General features: G+C 35.0%; 1 protein-coding gene across 9 annotated transcripts in view; it reads left to right on the top strand.

Moving 5' to 3' along the window:
- The first annotated feature begins 120 nt into the window (after positions 1 to 120).
- LOC100367630 (phosphatidylinositol-binding clathrin assembly protein LAP-like) overlaps positions 121 to 10,505 on the top strand; it is an 85,047-nt gene continuing 74,662 nt past the window's right edge. For all 9 annotated transcript variants that reach the window (XM_085504865.1, XM_078012427.2, XM_078012426.2 and 6 more), the window contains exon 1: positions 121 to 378. In XM_085504865.1, coding sequence (XP_085360991.1) covers positions 249 to 378 — 130 coding nt within the window. In that variant the 5' untranslated portion in view covers positions 121 to 248. The remainder of the gene's footprint in view (positions 379 to 10,505) is intronic.

Raw genomic sequence — 10,505 nt, 5'->3', positions numbered from 1 at the left:
TTATATCCGCATTCCGTGATCCGGAGTCGGCCGGCCTTTGCAAGCAGGGTGTGTACTGGACTAATTTCCGATTTTTAAGACAAGTGGCCACCGGGGGCGTCAGCTTGTCACGTGATCATACGAGGTCGATCCGCCATCTTGTGTTAGGAAACCTGAATTTCATGTTTGGGCTCAGTGATACAGACGTTCAGATTTTTACCCCAAACCTAATCGGATAACTGTGCTCGGGCGTTTGGCCAGCTCTCATCATGTCTGGGCAGAGCGTGATGGACCGTATGACTGCGGCCAGACATAGTATCACAGGATCTGGGCTGGCGAAGTCTGTGTGTAAAGCCACGACCGAGGAGCTGATGGGGCCCAAGAAAAAGCATTTAGATTGTAAGTGTATATTTTATTTGTATTTATTAGAATATCGGTTTTGTTAAGATAAGTAACACAACCGTATTTTGCGCGAAAATTAACCCCTTTCTTGCGAGTGTCGGATGTTTACTTTTGACATACGTAATTCGAGTAAACACCGCCAAGTTAGGGGGCGTTTCATGTAATGATAGCTCTGCTCTCGGCATACCAACACTAATATCGTGCCAGTGTACGATTTCTCCAACCGAAACGAACAGCCACGTGTAAAAAAAAAAAAAAAAAAAATGGTTGTTTAAACAGGATAATACCAGCTGCATTGAACGAGATCCAAAACATGTAAATTGCGATTGTAATAGATATTCGCATCTCTGTATTAATAGTTTCCCGTTCCTCCCTGCTTCCTAATTTAATATTAAATACATAAGCAATGTTTGAATGAATCATCCTATCTGATTCTGACATCTCTGTCATACTTGGTTCTTATTACTCAGTGACATATAGAATGTAGCCTTTTTTAAACAAAAATGTCAAAAACATCAACATTATAATTTTAAAATGTCAGTTTCTGCCTGATATCCAGTCCGCTGACATTTGCAATTGGAAAAATAAATTCTGCTTTCTATGGTCCAGTCCCAGCTGATCTGAAAGTAGAACCTTGAAGAGGAACCCATAGCAACACCAGTTAGTGGAACAATGTCCTTAAAATTAGCTGATCGTGTATTGCTTTTCATCCATGTTTATTGTTCCCCTGTTTTGACCTTGTTGGTCAGCCTCTTGTTGTGGCTGCTTTCAAAGGTTATATTTCCCCCCCCCCCCCCCAATTCAAGCTGTGGTAGTTTCCTGCCTCTCTTTGTGCACTGATACAATAAACTCATCATTTGGCAATATGTCTCTGTTTACTAATAAGTCTAGACAGCAACATAGCAACACTATTAAAAAAAACATGAATTATTCATAAATTTTTTTTGGACAAATGACAGTTATGTATAACTGTACAATTTACAAACCAGGTTTGTTTCATGTTGAGATGTGAGCTGACATAGTGGAATATTCACTTGAACCTTGGAGACCCCAGGTAGAGTGAGAGCTACTCATGAATGCACAATCTGTCTAATCCCCGGATGCAGGCATTGATGACGTGTGTTCTCCACTTCATCCTAACCACGTCCTTTGTGTTTCTATTATCTTTTGTTTAACCCTTAAACCACCAAAGTAGACTTTAGTCACCTCTCCCAAAATAGACCTGTATATTTTCTTTTACAAATTATAATCAAAACATGTACCCAAAGTCCATTTAATCCATAACTATCACATAAATTGTAGAAAATGTATTTGAAATTTGTTTGTAAAATGTTACACCAACATTTTGGTCGTAAAAATGTGGCCTTCATAAGGGGTGAAATCAATGAAATTAGTAAAATGTGAACAGTAATACTGAAATCTATTGTTTTATTTTTAAATATGAAGATTGAACCCAGTTATTGCAAATAAAATCCTGTGAATCAAAAAAAGTTTATTTATTATGATGATTTACAGTTTGAATTATTACTGTATGACGTATACTTGTTTGAGATATTGAAAACTGACAGTGACAATTAATCACTCTTACCCCGATGCGATAACAAAATAAATATTCATAGTACTTTATATCAGATGACCTATGTACTGCGTACCTACCCATTGGAAGGAGTGATCTATAGACCAAATAAAGAGGCAATCTATATTCCCTTTTACAGTCGTCAACATATTGAATCATAGTCAGTTGTAAGGGGAAGATGACGAGTGAAATTAATGACTGCACGAATACATCACAAGAGATAGATATTATAACATTCATTGAATAAGTGCTGTAATTTTCCAGGTGAAGAATTTATTAGTGCATTGAGTTCATGAAACTCAACTGATATGATTGAACAAGGTCAAAACTTTTTTTTTTTAAATCCCCCTTCCACACAAAAACCTATATGAAAAAAAAAATGATTTTCTAATTTTAAATTACATTCTCATATACATTAATATCAATCATGCCATTATTTTTTTATCACTGTGTTACTTTGTCTGTGTTGTGCAGTTAGACAGAAGAGTTCTGAAGTAGAAATAAGGCTCTGGCTGTGAGAGTACATATTTTATTTCAACGATGCCACTGGCTGGGCTATTTACCATTGCTAAATACTATAATTGCAGCAATGTTATTTTATTGCCAGATAATCAAATATTGCGTTTCACGAGTTCCGTCTGGTAACTTGTGTTACATATGGGTAACAGGAACAATGGAAAACTGACGACTTGGATTAAATATCACCTGTAACCTAGGTTACATGCTACCTGATTACTTGTTTGAATAGTAACAATTCTTTCCTGTTGCATTAAGCCCACCCAGCTATGATGCAGACATACAGAACCTTTGAGCGAGTGTGAAAATAAGCTGGTACACATGTCCAGTCTCCGGAAACAAAACAGTGTAGTGACTTGGAAACCTGAGCTAAAAAAAACTGCAGTTAGGGAAGTTTTATTAAAGCACTATTGTAACCAAAAATATTTATTTAAATCTGTTCTTACAATGAATTTGACCTTGCCCTTCAAACAAGATTGGCAAAAATGTATTAGTCGAGTATTACTTCATTATTTCTTATATGTGAAACAATTTCTCTTCCAAATAATGATCCTCGTTTTGTTGTATTAATGTCCTTGACTTGATAGGTTATACTAATTACAAATTTCAGCAGGGATTTCATAGAAAATCATATATGGCTTGTATCTATGCCATCATAAAAAAACAAATACCAAATGTTTGTGTTGTAAACAATAGAAGCTTGTATGGTTTTTATATAATTTTGAAAAAAATTATTAACATTTATTGCTGCAATAAAAATGGTGCACGGTTTTTGACAGAAAGCGTTAGTTGCTGGTCAATGATTAAATAATCACAATGCGAATGAACAAAACAATTAATCTTAAGTTAGGCCAGACTTTTATTATCCCTTGTTTCGCGAACCCGCCGAATGAACAAGAGCCGAAAATGAAATAAAAGTAAAATTTTATTTCAGCCTAATTTCTCGCGCCCGCTGACTTGTAAGCGCAAAAAAATGGTAAAAAAATATTATTTTTATCTTCATTTTTTTACCGCCCGCCGCATAACAAATCCAAGTTGCATTTTTGTGGGAGTATCATGATCAAAGTACCAAAGTCTCACCAGATGAGTAACAAGGTTATACATGGAATAAAATTTTATTTCATTTCTTCTCTCTGATCAATGATCTCACTTACAATTCTTTGAGAATCACACTAATCTAATGGAAAAAAAGAATTAATTTTATTTTTTTTCGCCCTCCTCCAAAAAAAAATGCCTTATAAAAACTCAAGAAACAAGGAATACAAAAAGTCTGGCCTTATCATTGTCATAAAAAAAAATTGTTGTGTTTGTGCATTTAAAAAATATTTACTCATGCAAATGAAGTACCGGATTCGGCTGATACCCCGCCCTGGGCGATCTTATGGAGGATTCGATTTTTTTTTCGAAAAATGTGGACCAAAAGATCGCCCGGGCCATCTTTTGGCAGATATTACGAGGCCCATCTTGTCTGAAAAAATAACCCTGCATTGATAAAAATGGTCTAGAAAAAATGTTTCGTGTTGACCAAATATAATCATGCAAAGTATTTTAATACATTGGTGAGAGGTTGCATTTTACGTGAACAAGAACATGCACTAAGAAGGAAAAGCAAGTCAAAGTCGAAATGGGGTGCATCATGGACATGACACAACACACGCTGCGACAACTAGGTGATCAGTGACATCATTTTGGGATGCAATTGAACTTCAAGTACTTTGCGAAACTTGCTGCGCGGCGATGCTAGCATCAAGTGTGTGTTGACCGAAGTTTGACCCCAAGTCACGCACTGAACTGGCACGTTACCTTATCAACCTTTTTCTTTTGTGGCCCGCGCGTCGATCTAGTAAAATTGTTATTATATCCGACGGTACTGTCATAACGCAACTTGTATGCAACTCTGTACTGGCTTTGAATATATCAACGTCATTTACTTAGTGCACTGCTTTTCTAATTATGCAAATTTGTTGACAATACTGTACCAGCTCTGAATATTTCAACTTTGTAATGTATTGCTTTCATGATAATTACGCAAACTTAAGTTAACTTTTACTATTGTTAGGATGCTGGTATTGGGTCTGTGAATATTTCAATATTACCGACTTCATAATGCATTGCATTCGTAATAATTACGCAAACATAAACATGGGCGCATTTAAATCATTAAAAATGATAGTAGTCGGGTATCTACGGAAAGTCAAGAAAATATTTTAAATACTTGCGATTCATCGATGTTCCAATTGTGATTTTTTTTATTCGAAATGAAGTGAACATGTAATATAAACCATACCATGTGTCAAGTTAAATTTTACTATAATATAATAAACTCTGGACAGTGCACTTCGATCGAAATATTCACGTACATTTCGACTGAACTCTAATAGCCACGCGTTTGAATTACTTGCGGCTTTGGGCAATGACCTCAAGAGTTCACGCACTGATATTTAAATTCGGGCTTGACGCAAATCAATATAGTTGTCATGTGTGCAAAAAATCTTTCAAATCTCACAAATATCATGAACCCGAAGAGTTAACTGGGGGTTAACTGAAAGGGAACGTCTTTTTTTGGAAAAAAACATGTCAGTACAAGATTATGTGTACAAGGTTAGATTTATAGAACGTACATGACTGCTTAAACAACTCAGTGTTTTAATAATCATGTCACATGTGAAATGCAGGAGACAATTTAGTTCGCCCATTTCTTGTTTACCGACTTTTTGTCTGGAATGCGATACAGACAAAGATTAAACATTGCTGATAACAACCAAGAGGCTCGAATCGGGAAAGCTTGGATATTTTAAACCTCGTAAATAACATTCTTTTCAAGCGTAGACTTTATTCGAGTGTAATAAACGTAAGTGAAATATATTTTAACGAGTAATAGTACGCAACAACAATCGTATACAGCATTGGTTTTATTGAAGTTTTAATGCTTTTCGACTTCACAGTGAATTATTTTAGCGTCATATTTGAAATAGCACGCTCGATACAAGATGTCGGACGGGAAAATTGGGGTCACGGGTCTGTAAAAACGTTTGTTGGTTCAGTCAATGTGTGGACCAAAGTATCGCCCACTATTTGAAACATCGCCCATGGGCGGGGTTTAGGATGGGGCGGGGTATCAGCTGAATCCGGTAATTGACTGCATTATACAAGTTTTTTGGTACACCATTTTATAACTGGTTGATTCATTTGTAACATGCACAGGAGTATGTTTCAATTGTATACCTTTTTAATTTTACCTGCTAGGATTTGATGTACAGAGGAAAAATTTTACGCAACTAATGTAGCAATATTTCGCAATTTCCACAGTCACAAAATCTGTGTAAATTTATATCTTGTGAAATTTAACCTGGCAGGATTTTCTTTCACCTTGTAATGGTTTTGTTAAGATAAAGAGGGGTAACTCAAACCTCCAGACTCAGACAGAATACTGTACATTTCATCTGGTGCATATCATTTACTCAGCTGTGTTGAGTTACAGTTTTCTCTGCCTGAATGATCGGTTATGTCATATACCAGGTGACTGTCAAATACGTCTGATTGATGAGAAAATTCTCTGTACTGAATTATAAAAAAAATGTACCCTAACTGAGACTTTCTTGTGGAGTTTTGGCTGAAGTTCCCCTCTCCCTCAACTGCTATGAAGGTCATTGTCCTAAGAACTGGCTGTGCCACTTATGTGTTCGTACAATAAAGGATACTGGTATTGTATTCTAATGAGGGGGCTGACCATGGTACATGTTGGGGATTGGTTTTTCTGGTTAAAGGCACATAGAGGGTTCACAATGAACACTAACAATGGAGCTCAGTTCTTTTTTTTATCCACTTCGTTGGTTGAGCCCCTAACTTTAATATTTTATTAATGAACAAGATACAATTAATTAAAAGGAATCTTAGTCTTTACAGAATTTGTGACAAACGAGGGACATAATTTATTTAATTAAATTGCACTACAATCCACTGTGCATGTAGATGGTGACAGATAATTTCCAGGTCATAGGTCATCTGCTGATTTGACAATGTCTCTAGCAATAGTATTCTCTTGAGTCAATGAACTATTCCAAACCAACCTGTTACCAGCCGTTCTGACTGAGTAAAAAAATGTACTACTGAAGGTTCTGGCCAAATTGATGTTATCTTCTCTTCTCCGCGATTTCATTATAATTAACTATTATAGTACATGTATTGAGACTGGGTTGTTTTATAATCAAACAATTTTATATTGGATTACAGGTGGAATTTTATTAAGGGCTATTCATTTGTGGTGACTGACAACTGTTTTGTCTTTTAATTACCTATATGTCAATATTGGAATGTAAACATTATTTTCAAAATCTGTGCTCTTACAGAACACCATGAGATGAATCGACATCGACATGTCCACCTGTCCCTGACAGGTAATTGGCTGATGGAGTGGAAGTGGAAAGCTCACTATTTTCACTTGTTTACCAAATGCAATGTTACCCATTTCCAATGATGAAAAAAAGAAGTCAGGTTACCCAAGAATAAAATAATTTCCTGATTTCCTAACATCTTGATAATGATTGTTTAGTGGGCAAACAACATTTATTTTTTATTTTCAACCTCGTATGTATGTTGCTTTGTTTTGTTACCTACACAATTTCACTGGCAGACTGGCAGAGATTTTGTCTTTCAGCTCTTTGAGCAGCCTGGTTACTTTCCTGTTTCATGGGCCTCAATAGTCTGAAAATGTTCCCTTGATTTTGCTCATTATTAAATTTATTTATACCTCTTGAAGAACGGGGCAGTCATACTTTAGTTTGTGTGGCAACTATCGTTTCAGAACTACTGTCAATGGGAAATTATTCCATATGATTTGGTCAAAGAATTATGATACTAAAATACATAAAAAAAAATGTGCAAAATCTTGCTCCATAATTTGTGTGTGAGAAAAGGTTTATACGGTCGTAAGATAACAGCCGAATGAATCCAGGAACTTCCAAATATTGGCGATGTTGACTGAACGTAACAAGACGTGTTTTATCAATTGTGTGTGTCTCGCTTACCGGTAGTTTAGGTATATGCTATCGTATTTAGCTTATGATACTGCATAGATTGGTTCATAAATGATGTCATTAGTAATGTTATTAATTATACACAGAAATTTTACATTCAGACAAAAAATAAGTAAATAAAAACAAGGATAGTGACTGACAGAATTATACAGTGGCAGTGAAACCATTCTGGTGGATGTTTGTTCTGGTAGTAAGCATATTTTGAATGGCATTCATACCTGATCACCGAATATCCACAGTGAACAACGTGGTTGAAGATGAATATGTCTACGCTATTGCCTGTGCACGATGTCCACGTTTGATTTGTTTAATGTCCTTGTCGCTTTCTATGATTACGTCAGTTTTGTTTTTCGTAAGACTTTGTAATTATGATCAATATCATATATACATGTACCTGTATATTACAGTTAATGATTTTCATGATTTACAGCTGGTATGTTGTCTTGGGTCATGTATATCATATCTCTTCAAATTAAAAATGGAAATTATACGTCAGCCAAATATTAGTTTAGATGTCAATCAGAGTAAGTATGAACGTCTTTGAATGTTTTGACTCGTTAAACACCAAAGTTTATCACCACACCCAAAATAAACCAGGATATTTTTTCCAAAAAATTCTATTTGAAATAAAACATTTTAACAAATTTTGTTGATTTCGGTAGGTTCATAAAAACGTGATGTCAGTTGCAATTGTGAAAATTTGTTCAGGTGATCATTCTTATAATATACATGTAATTATCAAACCCTGACAATTTTATTGCAGCATTTGCTTCCTAATTGATACGTAGAATTAAATACCAAGTGTTTTTCTGGAAAAAATGAACAATAGGGAGCACACACAGGCAGATTGACCTTGCTGTAAACGCCATATCGGAAGGTTGTGCACCGTTTTAACGCTGTATTTATCGCCATTAAAATGTTTTTGGAGAAAATTTGGTGTCCAGACACATTATCAGCTGGTGTTTTCACGGAGAAAAATATATTTGAGAAAGATTTCATGTTGTACGGCAGCACGGAAGTGCACAGGCTCAATAAATATATTTATGACTTGAAAGTTCAATTGGCATTCGGTAAGAGGGTGCCAGCCGAGAGTATTAGGGTGCTGTACCCCTGTTCCCTGGTTTAGAAAAACCCTTATTCTTGCGAAATTTTTGTGGGAAAAATGTTTTGAGTTAAGTACAGAACCTTCTTTCTGTAAATGACAACCATACTTCAATTTTTCACCACGTATTTGCTTTATTTGTTTTATTAGTTTCACTTGACAGAGGTGCGTCTATGGTCAGAATAATTCATATTTTAATAATCCAGTTTTTAGTAAATGCAAATTTTTGATTCACATGTACTTCTATTAGAGATGCGTTTTAATTGAGCAAATGTGGTATTTATGTATCATGAGAAGTACGCAAAGTCTGCACCAGACAGTATGCCGCCATACTACCATATGTTCTCGGGGGAAAATGGAAAAATTGACAATAAAAAAACTCTAGTATTAAACCATTAATCTTCCCCCATATGTCTGTAAATTGCATCATCTTTTGATAATAGTGATGTTATTATTTAGGTTATTGACCTTTTAAAGATATTCTCTCGTATACATTTGGTTATAACATAAAATTGAGCTGACATTCTAAATCTAATATATTGACAATGTGCAGCCAACAGATGGCAGAGGAATTTTTGAAAGGTTGACATTTTGAAATGGAAAAATAAAATTATCGCAAGTCAATGTGCTTCTTTACATCTACCAGAGTTGGTTGAAAACAAGTGATTTTGCAGACCTTAAGATTCATTTGAAGCTCACAGATATTAAGCCAATGGTTTTTAGCCCTCCCATTCCATCTGTGGAAAACTCTTCCCCCCCTCCCCCATAGTAGTGAGCGATCTTTTTTGCTGTCTTTATTTGAATAATTTTAATTTGGGCTACTGATCATAGATCCTGTGCAACAACCACGATGCTACCATTGGTTTTGAAAAGTCCATAATATACATTTGTAAAATGATGTTAATTTTCTATTTGGTCATTTCGAAAAATGTTTAGATATTATTGTAAAATTTGTATTAGAAGCCGCATCCATTGTTTTTGAACAGTTTGGACGCCAAATTCCCCGGTTCTCATATGTGTGGAAGACATATTCCCTCTGTTGCATTGTACAGTAATTTAAGTGATTAGGGAAGCTGTGCAATTAGAATCCTTTCAAAATCGTGTAGATTGGAAAAGTGATAATTAACTCTTCTAGGACTTGATTTGGGAGAGTGACATAATCATTCACATTAAAAAGTAAAGTCTGTAATAAAGACAGCGAATACGAGTTTGACCTACTCATGCAGAGGTAATATAGCAAATTTTGTATCTCGGGTTCTCTGTTTCATTTCCATGGGGATAACTTGTCATACATACGATTTGCACAAAGCCTGAGGCCTGGAAAATTGCATAACAGTGAAAAAACTGGTAAATTTATAACAAGCCTGTGGAGAAAAAAAATATCAATATATATTGTTTAAGACCATATCCCCTCCCTTTCCTGCAGTTATAATATGCATTTAATGTCATTATAACAGAATGATTTTATTATTGAATTGCAGGATAATTTAATGAATTGTGCAACCACCATGAGTTTGGTTATTTTTAAAATCTTGCCCCCTAAGGCAATTATTTCTTGCAATTTCTTATAATATGAACGAAATCTAGTGCTTGAAAGATTACTGTGGAATTTTGTCATGTTTTTTTTGTTTTTTTGTTGAATCAACCATACCGTATATGTTTGGTGTATATCATTCAATTGGCTCACCGTGACCCATTTCCAATGATGAGAAAAAAAAATCTAATTACCCAAGAATAAAATAATTTCCTGATTCTTATAAACACCTTGATAATGACTGTTTAGTGGGCAAACAACATTTATTTTTATTTTCAACCTTATATGTATGTAAATATGCCATTTTGGCATTATTATTATTGGTTTTAAAGTCAAATTCGTAAAATCCAACATGATTCA

Source organism: Saccoglossus kowalevskii, chromosome 11 (genome assembly GCF_978046115.1).
Source record: "Saccoglossus kowalevskii chromosome 11, keSacKowa6.1, whole genome shotgun sequence".
Taxonomy (NCBI): Eukaryota; Metazoa; Hemichordata; class Enteropneusta; family Harrimaniidae; genus Saccoglossus; species Saccoglossus kowalevskii.
Note: the sequence above shows the minus strand (reverse complement) of the source record. Positions and strands in the feature narration are given on the sequence as shown.